We start from the raw sequence: 18,679 nt of genomic DNA on the forward strand, positions 1-18,679 counted from the left end.
GTATCTTATCTGCACTGGAACAGTTGGCTCCTCTCCTGGGCTGTGCACAGTCTGTATTGTTTCTGCTGGCTCACAAGTTAGCTACCTCTAGCCACTGAGTGAGCCACACCCAATCTGGCTATACCTGGACTCTTCTGGAACTGGTCCTCTAGCTAGTAAATGTAAAAGATCCCACAGCACTTATAACCCCAAAATGAAACAGTTTACACCTAGGTCAAGCTGGGTAGGGCAAGACACTTTCTGAAAGTTTACTTGTCCTTTAGCTAGTAAATGATCCCACAGAAACAGATTATAATGACAGCTATACAATTAGAGAGATTCTGGGAATTTTTTTTTTTTTTTTTTGTGGGTTTTTTGTTGGGCCATTCGTTTCATGGGTATGGGCGTAATTCATTAATAAAATGTGTGTACCCATGAAACGAATGGCCCAACGAATGCACATCCCTAATATATACAGATAGGATAGTAGATAATAAAAGGTGTGAATATTGAAATGGGTATAATAAGAAGCAGTAAGAATCCATTCAGTAGGGATGGCTGAGTTTGTGCGCTCATACTCGAGCACCTAGTATAGAGAGAGTAAGGATCCATATAGAGAGTATAGAGAGAGTAAGGATCCATTAATTAGGTGGTGGCAGAGTAAGGATCCATTAATTAGGTGGTGGCAGAAGCTATGGGCTTGGGAATAGGAAGTTCTGGCATGCCGGCAATAGAAGGAAGAGTCTCTCTCGTGGAATCTAGTGGAAGGCCTGGCTGTCAGTTAGGCCTTGATTTTCTTCCAGAAGGCGAGGTAACTGTTGTAGAGGCTTAGGGGTAGCAGTATCTTGTTCCATATTTTGGTGGCAATGCATCTGAATTCTTGAAGTCTCATGCAAATTGATCTGACAGAGGCCAGAGGGAGGGGAGGAAAAGAGGGCCAATTGGGAGGTCTGTTCCCTTGTGGGAGTGTAGGAGACGTTGGGAGAGATACTCAGGGGCCCGTTGGTTTATACATTTGAAGACAAAGTCAGTAGAAAGAGACAGTGTATTCATAGGCATATATTTTCAGTAAGCACACAGTACTTCTGCATTTTCATTTTCTGTTGCCTACTACTTACAGTCCATATTTTCATCACAACTTTAGCATGACTGGGAAAGGAGGCTGGGAAACCTTGTTCTCAGTAAAACTAATCTTCCCTGTATGCACCCGGATCAGTCTAGATTCCTGGGTTTGCCCCCCCACCCCGCCCCCCAGCAGATGGAGACAGAGAAGTTTTCAAAACAAAACTCCGCCTTATATAGGATGGTGCCACCTACGCGGCAGTATTTCTCTGTCTCCAGCACATAGTGGAGGTGCAAAGCCTACAGTCTGTGCTGATTGCTCATTGGAGTTAGAGTAGTGTGTTTTGTGAGTTTGAGAGATTTCGGTCTGTAAAACCTTTTTGCTTTGATTTAAAAAAAAAAAAAAAAAAAGGAGCAGTTTCTGGTCTGAGCCTCCCAGGGGGTTTGTAAGGTCCTGAGGGGACCATCCCCCGCTGGTTTTTGAGGCAGCTACATTACAGGGTTGAGGGCCCTCTTGTTCCAAGCTAGCAGCTCTGGGTGTGACACTGGGAAGCCCGGTTCACTCAACCCCGCTGGATCAGGCCCGTGGACCACTGCCGGGCAAGTCTTTAAAAAAAAAAAAAAAGTTTTGATTTTTCTTTCATTTTCTGTCAGTATCACCAGTGCTGCGGCTCTCTCTTTCCTCCTTGACGCGGCGGTCGGGTGGATCGCGATTATTTTTCTATTTTTTACAGAATTGAATTGTAGTTTCCTCAGGCCCGCTGCCGCGCTCGTCTGCGTACCGCGCATGTGGCTCGGCCCACGCACATCTTTCTCGGGAGGGGCTGTGCTTGGCGTGTCTTCCCGGGGGGGGGGGGAGGGATCCTCCGGGGCCGCGAAAATGGTTAAAGGCAAGGCTGCCCGAGCTCCTTCAGTGTTAGCTGCACCGAGATCAGCTGAGGCAGATCCGGTCCCGCTCAGCGTGCGAACTGAGGCCATTTTGGAGTCTTTTTTAGATCAGCGACTCGTGCAGCTATGGGGAGGGGATTCTCCCGCCTTCTCTCTCTCCTCAGCCAGGGTTTCCTGGAGGAAGCGAACCTTTACAGCCTCTCTCACCTGCAATGGAGGATAGCCCCGAGGTGGCTTCTGACTCCTCCTCCTCTTCCTCCTTCCCCCCAGGAGGGAAGGGAAGCTGCAGGCTGGGGGTAAAACTTCCTCTAGTGGCCTAAGTCTCTTTCTCAAAAGCGGTCTAAGTCTAAGGGAGTCTCTGGGTCCTCCAAAGCTAAGCGCCCTTTGCGTACATGGGCTCATCAGACCGATACTGATTTCACGAGTCAGGATACGGACCCAGGGGACCAGGACCCGCAGGGCAAGCCTCCGATGGGGGTGGATACAGACCCTGATCAACATCCACAGGATCCAGCATGAGGCTCTCACAGGGAGATGACCCTAAGGAGGTCCATCTGTTTAGGAGGGAGGAGTTGGCTCAGCTTATCCCTGCCATACTCTGAGAGCTAGGCATAGATGGGCTGCCAGAGGAGTCCAGGCTAATGGCCATGGACCCAGTGTTGTTGGTTCTGAGGGGCCCGGCTACTTCCTTTCCTTTTCATTTTTCTGCCACGGACTTGCTATATAGAGAATGGGATACCCTGGATCTGGGATTGAAAGTTAGCAAGGTTATGGATAAGCTATATCCTCTTCCAGAGGAAGTAATTGACATACTGCGGGTGCCCAAGGTGGACGCAGTGGTGTCCGCAGTCACCAAAAAGACTACAATCCCGGTTACGGGTGCTACAGCCCTGAAGGACCTGCAGGATAGAAAGTTGGAGCTGCAGCTCAAGAAAATTTTTGAAATCTCGGCACTGGGAATGCGAGCAGCTATGTGGAGCAATTTTGCCTTCCGAGCGGGCCTTCGCTGGGTCCAGCAGTTATGGGCTAATACTGGTCTTTCCGATGCAGAAGCACAGCAAGCTGGGCATCTGGAAGCTTCGAGCGCTTATAGTGCGGATGCACTTTATGATCTGTTACGGACTTCGGCCAGATCCATGGTGTCTGCAGTCTCGGCTCGTCAGCTCCTGTGGTTAAGAAACTGGTCGGTGGATATTTCCTCCAAGGCTCAGCTGGGGTCGTTGCCTTTCAAGGGTATATTGCTTTTTGGCAAGGACCTCAAGGATATGATTCAATTCCTGGGGGTGAACAAGGTTCATAGACTGCCAGAGGATAGGCCCAAGTCGAGGGGCTTCTTTTCTTCACGGTCTCGATTCAGAGGGAATCTGAGATTTCGTCCGTCCAGAGCTCCAGGTTCTTCCTTTCGGCAAGCATCCAGTCGCCAACAGTCCTGGTCTCAGCCTTTTCATGGCCATCGCTTTGGCAGAACCGGGGCTACCCAGTCCGCATCAGGGGCCAAGACTTCCCAATGAAGGGACGCCGACCCATTCCTCGGTTCCGGGTGTCGGAGGCAGATTGTCCCTGTTTTATGAGGAATGGGTCAAGGTGACATCAGACCAGTGGGTCCTTACTGTGATAAATCAAGGCTATGCTTTAGATTTTGCACACCGCCTTCCGGAGCAGTTTCTGGTCTCCCCATGTGGTTACGAAGAGATACGACAGGCAGTACAAGATACCTTGCAACGCCTTCTGCAACTCGGCGCCATCACCCCGGTTTCTCAGGCGGAGCAGCAAAAAGGGCGTTATTCCATTTACTTCGTAGTCCCCAAAAAAGAGGGGTCCTTCTGACCCATTCTGGATTTGAAGCGCATAAACCACTGCCTCAGGGTGCCATGGTTTCGCATGGAGATGTTACAGTCAGTCATTGTCTCGGTAAGAAAAGGAGAGTTTCTGGCGTTACTGGACCTAACAGAAGCATATCTTCACATAGGCATTCGGGCCGACCACCAGATGTTTCTGAGGTTCTTGGTGATGGGTCGCCATTTTCAGTTTCAAGTTTTGCCCTTCGGTCTTGCCACCACGCCCAGAATGTTTACCAAGGTTGTGGTCGCGGCTCATCTGCGCAGAGAGGGGTTTCTGGTGCATCCATACCTGGACAACTGGATAATTCAGGCAAAGTTGGAGTTGCTCGGCCAGTTGGCAATTTGAAAAGTGCTTCAACTCTTGTGATGACCGGGTTGGGTGATCAACTTAGCCAAGAGCTGACTGGTGCCCACCCAGTCTTTGGAGTTTTTGGGAGCTCTATTCAACACTCAACAGGGGAGAGTGTTCCTTACCTTGGACCGAATTGTCAAGCTACAAGGACAAGTGCGGGGCTTATTGGCCAACTGTCTCCCCAGAGTGCGGGATTATTTGCGGGTCCTCGGCTCCATGACTTCCACCCTGGAGCTGGTGCCCTGGGCCGTCACTCATATGCATCCTTTATAGTCAGCATTGCTTTCGCGTTGGAATCCAGTCTCCAAACAGTTTCATTTACCTCTCCCTCTTACGGATATGGCGTGCTCCAGTCTCGATTGGTGGCTTATCTCGGACAACTTATCCGAGGTGTTCCCCTGGAGGTACCCGAATGGACAGTGGTGACCACGGACGCCAGCCTTTCTGGTTGGGGAGTGGTTTGCCTGCGGAAGTCGGTGTAGTGACAATGGTCCCAGGAAGAATCTCAGTGGTCGATCAATTATCTGGAAACCAGGGCAGCGTGGTTAGCGTTGCAAGCGTTCCACCCTCTCCTCCAGGGGAAGTCAGTCAGAATTTTTTCTGACAGTGCGACCACGGTGGCTTATATCAATCGCTAAGGGGGAACCAAGAGCCAGCCAGTGGCCACGGAAGCCCGGCAGCTGATCAGCTGGGCGGAGAAGCATTTAGTAAGTGTTACAGCGTCTCACATAGCAGGAGTCGACAACATTCAGGCGGACTTTCTCAGTCAGCACCACCTCGATCCTGGGGAATGGAAGCTCGCTGACAAAGGTTTCCAGCTCATATGTGACACGTGGGGCGGGCCTTGGCGTTTCAGTTGCCGCAGAGAAACAGGAGCAGAAGGGGTAGATGGCCTGGTGCTGCCATGGCCGACTGACATGCTGCTGTGCATTTTCGTCCTTGGCCGCTGATAGGCAAAGTGCTCAGGATAGTGGAGATACACCCAGAAGAAGTCATCCTCGTAGCTCCAGAGTGGCCGAGAAGGCCTTGGTGTGCGGACCTGGTCAATCTAGCAGTGACGGGTCCCCTGTGGTTTCCACTGCTCCTGGACCTTCTCCATCAAGGGCCCGTGTGTTTGGAAGAGGTCGATCTCTTTTTGTCTAGCGGCATGTCTTTTGAGAGGCACCACCTGAGGAGCAAAGGGTATTCGAACACTGTGGTGGCGACACTTCTCTGGTCGTGCAAGACATCTACCAACCTCGCGTATGTGCGCGTGTGGAGAATCTTTGAATCTTGGTGCATGGACAAGGCGATTGTGCCTACTCTGTCTTCAGTGTCGGATATTTTAGGTTTCTTACAATCTGGACTCGCCAAGGGCTTATCGTGTAGTTCCCTAAGGGTTCAGGTGACAGCTCTTGGTTGTTTGCGCGGTTCCATTTAAGGCGTGGTGTTGGCTGCTCACCCTGATGTGGCTCGTTTCCTAAAGGAGGCAAAGCATTTATGTCCCCTGATCAGGCACCCTTGTCCTTCTTGGAATCTGAACTCAGTTCTCTCAGCTCTGTGTACGGCACCCTTTGAGCTTCTGAAAATGGCTACAATAAATGATCTCATGTTAAATGTGATTTTCCTTATCGCTATCACCTGTGCTCACAGGTATCGGAGTTCTAGGCTCTATCCTGCTCTATCCTGTAGGGAGCCGTTTCTGAGAATTTCAGATTCTGGTGTGTCCTTGCGGACAGTTCCATCCTTTCTTCCAAAGGTGGTGTCTGCTTTTCACGTGAATCAATCAGTGGAGCTTCCATCATTTCCCGTTTTGGACCAGTCAGATCCTATGTCTAAAGACTTATGGAAGCTGGATGTTCGAGCGTTGTTGCGTTATCTGGAAGTTACTAATGCGTTTTGTGTGATGGACCATTTTTTGTGTTGTGGGCTGGTCCGAAACGAGGAAATATGGCATCTAAAGCTACAATTTCGCGCTGGTTGAAAGAGGCTATAGGCTCGGCATATTTGCTGCATGGTAAGCCTATACCGTTTGGTCATCGGGCTCATTCTACTTGTTCGCAGGCGGCTTCTTGGGAGTGTCAAATGTCTCACCGCAGGAGATCTGCAGGGCGGCACTTGGAAGTCTTTGCATACCTTTGCCAGACACTACAGACTGGATGTTCAGGCAGCTGGTGAAGGAAGCTTTGGAGAAGCAGTGCTTAGAGCAGGCTTCTCCAGATCCCACCCCAAGTAAGAAAGCTCTGGTACATCCCAGGAGTCTGGACTGATCCGGGTATGTACAGGGAAAGGAAAATTAGTTTCTTACCTGATAATTTTCATTCCTGTAGTACCACGGATCAGTCCAGAGTCCCGTCTGGGGAACGCATGGAAGTAAGGGAGAGTCTGCTCAATTATTGATTGATTTGTTTTCAGATCTGCAGAAATTGTATTGCCTGTCCTCAAGTGGGTCTACATGTTCAGTTCCTAGGAGGGTTAAGTGAACCGGTTATTTCTTTTTCTTGTTGAAGGGTTATTGTACATAGTTATGGTGGTTTTTTGAGAGCCATTCTGCTTTGACATTGAGTAATACTGCTGGACTGTAGGTGACACCATCCTATATAAGGCGGAGTTTTGTTTTGAAAACTTCTCTATCTCCATCTTCTAGAAGGGGGTGGGGGGGCAAAACCCAGGAGTCTGGACTGATCCATGGTAGTACAGGAACGAAAATTATCAGGCAAGATACACTATAAAGATCCGCATAAAATTGGAGAAAGCGATCACGTATCGCAGCATTATCAGTGAGTATTGACCCCCCGTTATCTTTTATCTTGAGGATATTGTTCCGCAGTATCGTCTTTTTTAGCCTATGCGCAAGCAGTTTGCCGGCCTTATCGCTTCCTTCAAAATAAGTTTGCTTAGTAATATTCATCATGTGTACTAAGTTAGCTGATTCAAGTCTCTTCAGGTCTTCCCTAGCCTTATTTAAATGAGTCAAAATTTTACCTGAACCCATAGACTGATGTTTACTAGTCAGTGTACATCAATAAAATGTTAATTAAAAAAAACAAACAACTAACTAATTTTCCTTTATATTGATAGCTTGTTAACAGGTATATTTTAGCTTAATTTAGCTCAGGGTAAAGGTTCTATTTTATAAACTGCAGTCACCCAAGAATCACTGTGTACATGTGAGTAATTTTTATGAGGTTTTAGTACAGAGGGGATAAAGGTCTGTAGTTGTATTCCCGTCTGGGGAAACAGCTTGCCTCTGTATCCAGTGTTTAATTGGAATTACAATAACATTTTGCTTGGACAACTTGTAAATCTTTTTTGATTTTTTTAAGAATGTTCTTTCTCAAGATTCTGGCATGCAGATTTAGAAGTATGTCTTGGCATTAGCTGATGAGTTATTTTAATCAAGGCATAGGTGTTAATTTTATGTTGGAATGCAATTAAAGTAGCCTATTTTAACCTAATTATTGAAATGCTAGATTGCAGCTGATGAGCCACCTCCAGAAGGCTGTAGTGCCTTTGCTGTTATTCATGGAGAGCACACCTGCAGGACTAATGACATCAAAAGGCTCCTGAAGAACGCGGCTGAGAGGTAAGCCCTTGGCAAAAAAAAATAATTCAGTGTGTCTTAGCTATGAACTTTCTAAATTTCAAGGGCAATTCTCAGTTTGCCAGGGTAAGTTGGCTTGCCTCTGCCCTGTTAAAAGTACATGCAGGCTTCCACAGCGTTGGCACTTGAGGCTGTCTTGGGGGGGGAGGCATTCCCAAGAGTGGGGTACGGATTGTGTGGATTTGAATTTCAAATGCATGTGCAGCGTTTTCCAGAAAATTTGTATTGCCTACAAGAAAAGCAGATTCAAAGTGCATGGGTATTTTGTACACCGTTTTGGCTAAGGTAAATGATTGATAAAGGTGGATTATAGATGAATACATTTTAAATTGGATTACTTTTGTACCTAGAAGCAATTTTCAAAGGGAAATTTCCTGAGTAGTTTCTCTTGGAAAACGAACTGCTGGGTAAGTGGGTCCAAGGTATCCACTGTCTTGCAGCTACATGGGCTGCAAGTTTCTGCAATTAAGTTGCTGTTGCTGCATGAAACAGTGGGGGGGGGGGGGGGGTTTACATATATATAAAAATATATATAAAAAATATTGTTGACCTGCAAAAATTGAAGACAAATTTTAATTCCATTTATTTATGCTTATGTATTGTTGTTAATATGTTGTTAATATGCTTGCAGCGATTTACACATATTGCATATGCTTTTAAATAACCCACACAATCCAACAAAAGAGAAACCACAGACTATAAAAATCCCATATCAACCCTTAGAAAATCAATAAAACCGTCAGTCCCTTGACATCATACACCCAGGTTCTCATTCTAACACAGCAGTATTACTAATTTTCAAAATAAATATTTTCTCATGACTACTAAATGTCCACCCTAATCACATACAGCAGTATAAACTTCAGTATCCACCTTCATTCAGGCTCCTAGAAAAGAAGTTACCACAGTTCCCTAAACCACCAAGTTAACTAAATTCTTTAATTTCAATAGCCATTGATGTACAGGGAGATGACATCGTTTTGTCATAGATTGTGCAACCTTGGAAAAGGGGAGTCTTGAATTCTGCGTCTTGGGACATTTTTAATCCTGTGCCCCAACCTCTAAACCATTCCTTCTTTTAAAATGTGCTATCATTATTTAAGAAAGCATGTGCGTGCTGTAAAGGAAGTACCAGTTGTTTTCAGTGTCCTTTCTCCTATGTTGCTTGATCTTTGATTTCTGCACAATTTTCCGTTGGAATGCTGGCAGATTTTGCCTGCAGATTTTGCTTCAGTCGAACATTGATAGTAAGTGGTGGAACCGTTTATTGGTTGCTTCCCTTTTCCCAAATCCTGTAGTAGAAATGGCATACTTCAGTTGTGACGTAATGTTCTGGTGGCTGTATTTTTCCTTTTCTCTCCAGAAATGTCCGTATAAGGTCAGTTGGGCCTTCCTCTTTCCAGGCTGCTTTTCCATTAAAAGACATATCAGAACATTTTATAAAATATAAATATTTGTATTGTGCAGTAGTTTGAACTATTTCTGGTTTTGCTATGAACTTACTTGAGTATGTCTGTGTGCACATAAGTATGGCGAGAGAGAATTTATTTTTCCTGCAAATATATAGTCAAAATTATTTACAGTGCCTTGCAAAGGTATTCACACACTTGCATATTTTTCGTATTTTGCTGCCTAAAAAATACAAATCAGTTTTCAGTAAAGTAGGAGTTTGAGTCACTGATCTACATAACATATATGTACTATCATCATGAAGGAATAATTATAGAAATATTCCACAAGTAATTAAGAATAAAATAACAAAAAGTCTTAATTTTTTTCCTACTCCCAGTTAAGGCATCCTTGTTATAATGTAACTTTATGCTCCTTTTAAATTGTCTCTTGTTGAGTGGTTGGTTTATATTTACTGCTTAGTTCGATGTAAACCGAGTTGATTTGATTTGTATCAAGAAAGTCGGTATATAAAAGCCTTTAATAATAAATAAATAATTGGATTTTATTTATTTATTTAGAAGCCGTCATGCGGCCCGGTATGAACCCCGTCTGGTCCAGATGTACTAGTTTGGTCATGACCCTCTTTAGTCTATTTGCAAGGATCTTAGCAAAAATCTTTAGGTCAATATTGATCAAGGAGATAGGTCTATATGATCCACACACAGTGGGTCCCATCCCGGCTTGGCCAGTATAGAAATCCCAGCTACATTGGCACTAATCATAAGAGGATTTCCAGACTTCAATAAATTGAACCATTCCTGCAATAAGGGAATGATTAGGGTGGCGAATTTTTTGTAGAATAGGGCTGTGTACCCGTCAAGCCCGGGTGCCTTCTTGACTTTTAACCCCTTAATCACCTGTACTATTTCCTGTTCCGTAATATCTTTATCAAAAAACTGCCTTTCAAGATCAGATATTCCAGGGAGAGTTATGTCCTGCAGATACTGGTCAATACGATCAGTTAGAATCAGGGGATCTGTGGTATAAAGGGCCCTGTAGAATTCCATGAATCTTTGCCTCATATCCTCCGGCTTAGTGAGCAAAGTGCCCCTTTCTGATTTAATTTGTGTAATTTGCCGCTGGGCTACTCGTTGTGCAAGTATCGAGCCAAACAGCGACTCGCCTTATTCCCACCTTCAAATCGTTCCTGTTGTAGCCTCTGCAGTTGGAAAGCTATAGTTTCTAACTCAAGAGACGAGAGTTCAGATCTAGCCCGCAGGAGCTTAGCATAACAGGCCTTATTCAAGGTTTGTTTATGGATTCGTTCCAGATCCAGGATCTCTCGCCGGAGCTGCTGTTGTTTGTGTAGCCTAATCTTTTCCACATGGGACGCCCTTGCTATTAATCGACCCCTAATTACTGCTTTAAGGCCTTCCCAAACCATTGAAGGGTTAATGTCATCCTGTACATTAAAATTAATATATTCTTTAATTTCCCCTTCCAGTTGCGAACAGTAATGTTCGTCCCCCAATAACGAGTTATTGAGAGTCCAGAAGCGCCCCCCCCTCTTGTTTGGTAGAACCATACAAGATAAGCTCGACTGGGGCATGATCCGACCATGTGATCAGATGAATATCAGCCTTGCAATATTGTGGTAACAAACATTTATCTAAAAGGAAAAAGTCCAACCTAGAATAGGACTGGTAGGGTTTAGAAAAAAAGGTATAATTTTGGCTATGGGGGTACTGGAACCTCCAGACATCTATAAGATTCCATTTTTTCATTAGTTTCTTTACCCGCGCTCTGGCTGTACCTGCGCCCGAGCTACTACCCTTAGTGTTGTCTACCCTGGGATCCAGCGTCAAATTAAAGTCACCAACTAATACCAAATGGCCTTCAACCGCCTGCTGTAGGTAGTGACCCAATGCAGTGTAAAAGATAGGTTGACCCTGCACTGGTGCATAGACATTAACCAGGGTATACGTAACACCTTCAAGCTGAAATTGTACCATGACATATCGCCCCTCTGGATCAGAAAAATGTTGTTGTATAACACCCTGAAAATCCTTGTGTAGCAGAATAGCCACACCTGTATATTTATCTTGACTGGTGGCCGCTGCAAAATATTGTGTAGGGTACAGGGACCACTGTAGAAGGGATTCATAGCGTTTCCGCAAATGCGTCTCTTGTAATAATATAATAGCTGACCCTGAACGGAGAATGTCAGCGCGCAGAAACTGGCGTTTCCTCGGGCTGTTAAGCCCTTTAACATTCAGGGACAGCATAGATAATTGCTCAATCATAATTTAAACATAAATTAAAAAGGGATCGAAAGAAGGTCAAAAATACATGGAGACTTTCATAAAAGCACCTGCCAGCTCGCATATTCTGTGGAGCAAAATTAGTTAATATTGATCTCATGTCGTTCCCCCCCCCGAGCCTCACAACCACTCTTAATGCATATGAAAAACATTTTACAACCCCTAGTAGAACTGTGAAACAAGTGCTGTTCCCATGGAAACCAAGTTCTGTGACCTGAAACAAAAAGAACTGTCACAGCACAAAAAACATCCTCCCTGCAGATCGATACAGTAAGGCCGCGTTACAAAAAGAGTGCGGCAGTGCCCAGCGCACCCTCGTTTGCCCCACACACTGTTCTGATCACATACTGCTCGATACTCTATTTAAATTGCTTGCAAATGCAAGCCACGTCTGCGAAGCGTTAGGCCCGCGCAACCCATTTTACTGTATGGGCGCTTAATACAGCGCCTATACAGTATCCTGGGTGCGCTGGTACCTGTCATTTCAAATGTCATTTCAAATGACATTTGAAATGACAGGCACCAGGAAGTGGATCCCAACTTTAACCCATGAAAACCTAAAAACCAAAAATCCCCTCCTCCCGAAGCAGCTCGACATGTGGCAACTTACCTTTTGTTGCTTTTCAGCCCCTTCCCTTCTCTGCCGCCCTCCGGAGGGGGCAGCCGGCGGCAAAAGCGGCTCGCAGCGGTCCCCCCCGCGCAGGTCCCGGTTCTCCTTGCTCGGCAACAGCTAGGGCTCCATCGGCCTGTCGATTTGGGCGCTCCAGCCTAACCTCTGCACAGCTCCCAGACTTTGCCAAAAGATGGCACCCAACTTGCCTCCCCTCCCCTTACAGCGTCCATAAAATGTATCTAGCACGAGTCTGGAAACCCACCTTACTAGCCCTCTCCCCTTACACAGCACCTAGAAATCTGCCCAGTGTACCCCAATCTAACAATTCTCACTGTCCCCATTATCCAAAGTACGCCAAACACTACCATCACCTGCGATTCAACCTCCATCATCCAAACGTACTTCAGACCCGCAGTTCATTTCCTCCCCTACACATACCCTCCAAACGCACATAGACGGGCGTGCTTTCATTGGCCGGAGCGCCCGTCAATTTGGGCGCACCAGCCAATGAAAGCACGCCCGTCTATGTGCTTTCATTGGCCGGAGCGCCCAAATAGACGGGCGCTCTGGCCAATGAAAGCACGCCAGTCTATGTGCTTTCATTGGCCGGTGCGCCCAAATTGACGGGCGTTCCGGCCAATGAAAGCACACCCGTCTGTGTGCGTTTGGAGGGTATGTGTAGGGGAGGAAATGAACTGCGGGTCTGAAGTACGTTTGGATGATGGAGGTTGAATTGCAGGTGATGGTAGTGTTCGGATAATGGGGACAGTGAGAATTGTTAGATTGGGGTACACTGGGCAGATTTCTAGGTGCTGTGTAGGGGAGGAGGTCTAGTAAGGTGGGTTTCCAGACTCGTGCTAGATAAATTTTATGGACGCTGTAAGGGGAGGGGAGGCAAGTTGAGTGCCATCTTTTGGCAAAGTCTGGGAGCTGTGCAGAGGTTAGGCTGGAGCGCCCAAATCGACGGGCCGATGGAGCCCTAGCTGTTGCCGAGCCAGGAGAACCGGGACCTGCGTGGGGGGGGACCGCTGCGAGCCGCGTTCGCTGCTGGCTGCCCCCTCCGGAGGGCGGCAGAGAAGGGAAGGGGCTGAAAAGCAACAAAAGGTAAGTTGCCACATGTCGAGCTGCTTCGGGAGGAGGGGATTTTCGGTTTCTTTTGGGGGAAAGTTTGCCGTCTACCATTACCCCTGCCTCTAACGCAGGGGTAAGGGTAGGCGATAAGTTAGCAGGTGAAACGTGCGGCAAAACGGCAGGGTAAAATAGCGATAGTCGGGGCGCGTGTTACTGTATGGGAGGGAATAGCTAATTTGATCGTTTACATCTGATATACATGCCGCGTGCGGAAGGGGTTACCCGGGGATTTAAAGAGGCGGTAAGAATGGGTTAAAGGGGATAGTGTATCGCGGGTTGGACTAACGCGGCCGAAAAGTGAGTAGAAAGCGGGTTAGGAGCAGGGTAACCGCGGCCCCACTTTACTGTATCGAGCTGTCAGTCCTGAAGAACAAATTAAGGACTTCACATATCCTCAGCTGTTGGCTTTGCCCATTGTAAAGTCACCGGATTGACGCTGAAGCTGCTTGCTGTTTTTCCCCACTCGCTGCCATCGTGGTGTCACCAGCCGTCCCGCAGTAGGTGCCCTGGTCGGCTGTCTAGGCTTCTGAATCATAAAGCCGGCTTCTATCAATATACGTTCTGCTTCCTCTGCCTTTTGAACCGTGGATGTAACTCCCTGTATGGTCAGCGCCAGACCAAAAGGAAACAGCCATCTATATCTGATCCCCTCCTTCCACATTACAGCAGTGGCGTCTTTAAATTCTGCTCTTTTTTTCAGTGTCATGGGGGAAAGATCTGATAATATGGAGATGGAGTGATTTTCCCACAACCAGCTTTGTTGCTTACAGGCAATTGCAAGCACTTGCTCCTTAACTGGAAATCTATGAAAACAGGCTAATATATCCCGAGGGCGATCACCAATTCTGGGGCCCAAGGTGTGGTGCGCCCTCTCCAGCAAAACTTCCTGTGAACTCTGTCCCGGACTAGTTATATCTGCCTGTGACAATATGAAGCCACATATGTTTTTTCCACTTCTACTGCATCTTTATATTCCTCTGTTTCTGGCACTCCTCTGATTCTTAAATTGTTTCTGCGCGCCCTATTCTCTAGATCCTCCACTTTTAGGAGGAGAGCAGAATTTTCCTGTTGTAGTTCAGCCATGTGGCTATCCACTTGATCAAATTTAGCGTCCTGTGCATCCTGTCTCATATTGCACTCATCCGCTCTCCTGCCAAGGCTAGAGATTTCTTCTTTCATGTCTGTTATTAATTCTCTCATTTCTTGTTTAAAAGCAGACATTTCAGTTCTTATTTCTCTAAACCATGTTCTAAACTCCTCCCGAGAGGGAATGCCACCCACCTTCAACTCCGGGGCCTCCACAGCTGCACCAGACGCCATGTGCTCCACTCCCCGGCTCTCTGCTGCACTAGGCCCTGGATCGTCCTCCCCGGGTTTGTAGGAGAACTGCCTGAGATCGGGAGTCTTTTTTTAGCGATCTGAGACATGATGGCATCCGAATTACAGATCACTATTTTTTGTGGAGTTTCGCAGGGGTTAGCAAGCTGTCTGTCTTAATTGCAGCTTGGGGAAGAACGGAGCTCCACGTTCAAGCAGCCATCTTCCGCGGTGGCCACGCCCCCTCCATTCTTCCATTGTTGCTTTTGCTTTGTGCTTAGACTCATTGTCCTGCTGAAAGGTGAATAGTCTCCCAGGTCTGTAGCAGACTGGAAAAAATGTTCCTTCAGTGTCTGCCTTCACAAATTGCATCATCCATCTATTCCTCCATCTTCACAAGCTTCCCTGCCCCTGCTGCTGCAAAGCATCCCCACCACATAATACCGCCCCTACTGTGCTTTACTGTAGGAAAGGTGTTAGCAGGGTGATGTGCTGGGTTAGTTTTACACCACACATATTGCTTAGCATCGAGACCAAAAAGGGCCACTTTTGTCTCATCAAACCACAAAACCTTCTCCCACATGCATATTGTGTCCCTTCAGTATTTCTTTGCAAACTCTATGCAGCACAACATATGACTTTTCTTCAGCAGTGGCTACCTTCTAGCCATCTTCCTATGCAGGCCATGTTTGAGGAATAATCTTGAAATTGTTGAAAAGTCAGCATTTTTCCCAGTCTCAGCCAGAGACTTCTGTAGCTCCTTTAAATAAATCTTAGGCCTCTCAGTGACCTTCTGCAGCAGTTTCCTTACTCCCTGGTTACTGACTTTGTAGGGATAGCTTGATCATGGTAGGGTATTGGAGGTGCCACACAGTATCCATTTTACAATGTTGGACCTGATAGCGCCCCAAGGGATATTCACACAAATGGAAATTTTCTTACAGCTTTCCTGTACATTTGAATAACGTTATCCCAGAGTTCTTTTGCCAGTTCCTTGTTTGGCATATTTTAACCTTTGCTTCAAATACAATTCATAGAACAGAAGCAGCTTGATTCTTCATCCATGAGTATTTGAATCTGCTTCACTACTGTAATTTGACACAGGTGGGTGCTATTTAACTTATTATGGACCACGTTGAGGCAATTTTTTGAACCACAGCTTTCTTGGGTTTCCTGTGACAAAGGATATGAGGGCTTATGCAGTCAAGACTTTGATTTTTTTAAATTCTTTTTTGCTTTTGGAATATTTCTATAATTGATCTTTCAAGATGAAACAAACTAATGCATTTTGATTCACATTTTTAGACAGCATTATGTGGAAAATCTATAAGGGTGTGAAAACTTTTGCTGGGCACTGTATGTATTCAGTTATGGTTAATCAAGTTAATAGTAAATGCTGGAATGACGCAAACTGCTGCAGAATAAGTCATAAGATATTTCCTTCACAGCCCTTCCAAATATGAGGGCAACTCGCTTTGGTATTTATAAGATGCATCTGATGATGAACCTCCATTTTTTTTCAGTTGATCTGAGATGATTTTACTGTAGCTGTTGTAATTGGATTTTTTTTGGATTTTCCTTGTCTACAAAACTCTGAATTGGCTAACGTGTTTCTGGCTTTTCTTCACCTTTCACCTCCAAGATGGATGTGAGGTTGGGATGGCTGTCTTGTGACAGTGGCGGAAACTTTGCTTAAAGCAAAGTTTTAAGAGCCCGAAAGAAGGCATCTTTACCTGGGTTTGAAAATCCCTTTCATTTGGTCATTCTTGATAACATGCATTTTCAAGGCTGATGAGCAGACTGAAAATGTCTTCTTAATGTCTGCTTAATTGGAAGAGTGAGGTCTTCCTGCCAAGACATGGCATGAGAGAGGAACTGCTGTACAAACACTAGAACAGTGTTTCCCAATCCTCTCATAGAGGCACACCTAACAAGATACCTGTAATGAAATCTGCACGAAATAGATTTGCATACACTGGATTTCCAATGTATGCAAATCTATCTCATGCATATTCGTTGTGGCAACTGGCTGGCTAGTTGTGCCTCTAGGAGAGGCTTGGGAAGCATTCCACTAGAAGGCCATCTCTCTCCATCTCCTTGTCGCTGGAACAGGCCCTCCATCTCCACATGGCCTTTCTAACCTTGGCTCAGTAGGATCTGTGAGAGCAAATTCCCTCTGCTTCCAGTACCTCCACCTGCTGTGCCAGAATAAAGTGATGTGATTCTTGGTTTCTGGTTTTGAAATGTGTGGGTTGTCCCTTCCTGCTCTTTATGTGAGTTTACCTTGCTGTAGTTGCATTCTAATAATGTTCCTCCTTCCCATGCCAGAACTTTTGTTCATTGCCTGCAGTGAAAGTTGATTCTTAATCTGTCTGTGACGGACTTGTGTATTTCTGAAGTATTGAAAGTTCAGAGCACATTAGTTTCATGTTCAGTTGAAAAAGTATTACATAGACACATTGACTTAGAACAGGATACATTTATTGCTATTAAAGTACTGCAATTAATTGTATTTTTGTTTCTTATAGTATTTATTCCAGTAAGTATAGTGAGGATTATGTAATTAAAGCATCCATTAAGAATAAATGCAGGAAGTGTTCAAGAATTTAGATTGTTTATTATTAATAAAATCACCTTCAATTGTTGCTCTTATTTTTTTTTTTCAGCTAATCTGAAAAGAGACATTTGAAAAACAGTTGCTGTAATGGGCTTAACGATCACTCTGATATTCAGACCATTGTTTCTTTTACTCTTCTCCATCAGATTTTTAGAGCGTGTTATAGCTTGAATTCCTGCTTAAAAATCAGGATTGAATCTGAGAATTGTAATCTGTTTTTATTTTCTAATCCCCTCTAGGGCAAAACCGTATTTGTACAAAAGAGATCATAAGTTTCCTACGCTCAGCCAAGACGTTCCGGTTGTTATCCTTTATGCAGAAGTCGGTACAAAGGGATTTGTTAAGTTTCACAAAATCCTTTCTGAAAAAGCTCTGAAAGGGGAAATCCTTTATGTTCTTCGGCATTACATTCAGGTATGCGTTACTGAAAACTGCTGGGGGGTATTGGATGAAGATTATCATCTTAGTATCTCTTTTCGGTGTGCTTTACTTATCCATGCAGTGTGGCGGTTCTACTTGCAAATGGTGAGGAAAGTGGCAGCAGGCTGTCGTGAAAGTAGGAAAAATGTGCAAAACCTTTACAGAGCTCTGTTTTCATGTTATATCTGGGTGCTGCCTGAAGGCAGAAATAAACAGTGCTGTGAGACACACCACTATAATTGGACTTTGAGTGAAAAAATGTGTGTTTAAAACAGTTTTTTAAAATTTACTGTTTACGTATTTGACAAAATTGAATATGGGAAGGGAGCATTGCAAATATTTATTATTATTTTTATATACCGACATTCGATCTGAGATATCACATCGGTTTACATTCAGGTACTGTAGGTATTTCCCTATCCCCAGAGGGCTTACAATCTAAGTTTGTACCTGAGGCAATAGAGGGTAAAGTGACTTGCCCAAGGTCACAAGGAGCGACAGCAGGACTGGAACCCTGGTCTCCTGGTTCGTAGCCCACTGCTCTAACCACTAGGCTATTCCTCCTCCCTTTTCCTATCAAATGGAAAATGATTCTTTTCTGTAGAATTTCTAAAGTCCCCTGGATCTGACGGACTTGATTAATTTCCAGCCAATATCTAACTTTTCTTTCCTTGCCAAAAATATTGAAAGGGCAGTCTTTCAGGAATTTAAAGGGTTTTGTGAATGAGAAAGGACTTTTAAATTCTAGGCAGTCTGCATTTGGCAAGGAGCATAACACCAAAATGGTGATATCGTTGCTTAATGATCTGCTGTATTCATTTAATCAAGGTGCACAGTATTGAATAATTTTGCTCAACCTGACCTCTGTCTTTGACACAATAGATCATGCCATCTAGACTCCTGTGACATAGGTGTCCTGGCTTTGGCTTGGTTGCAATATTTTTTTAGATGGCTGGTCTCAACAAGTTGTTTTTGAAGGTTTGTTATTGGTTCTAGCATGGGTCTCCTATGGGTGTCAGTGGTCCATACTATCCCTATTACTGCTCAGCTTGTATATCAGACTTATAAGGGAGGTTGTTAGGCAGTTGGATATGCAGTTCCCAATCTATACTGATGACATGCAGCTATTTGTGGTATTGGGAGAAAATGTTGGTCAGAATGTG

General features: G+C 45.2%; 1 protein-coding gene across 3 annotated transcripts in view; it reads left to right on the forward strand.

The window, feature by feature from the left end:
• The window catches only part of UGGT2 (UDP-glucose glycoprotein glucosyltransferase 2), a 1,031,439-nt gene that overhangs the window by 65,247 nt on the left and 947,513 nt on the right, over positions 1–18,679 (forward strand). For all 3 annotated transcript variants that reach the window (XM_029604715.1, XM_029604718.1, XM_029604716.1), the window contains exons 4-5: positions 7,575–7,687; positions 17,336–17,510. In XM_029604715.1, coding sequence (XP_029460575.1) covers positions 7,575–7,687; positions 17,336–17,510 — 288 coding nt within the window. The remainder of the gene's footprint in view (positions 1–7,574; positions 7,688–17,335; positions 17,511–18,679) is intronic.

The sequence above is a fragment of the Rhinatrema bivittatum genome, chromosome 5, assembly GCF_901001135.1.
Source record: "Rhinatrema bivittatum chromosome 5, aRhiBiv1.1, whole genome shotgun sequence".
Taxonomy (NCBI): domain Eukaryota; kingdom Metazoa; phylum Chordata; class Amphibia; order Gymnophiona; family Rhinatrematidae; genus Rhinatrema; species Rhinatrema bivittatum.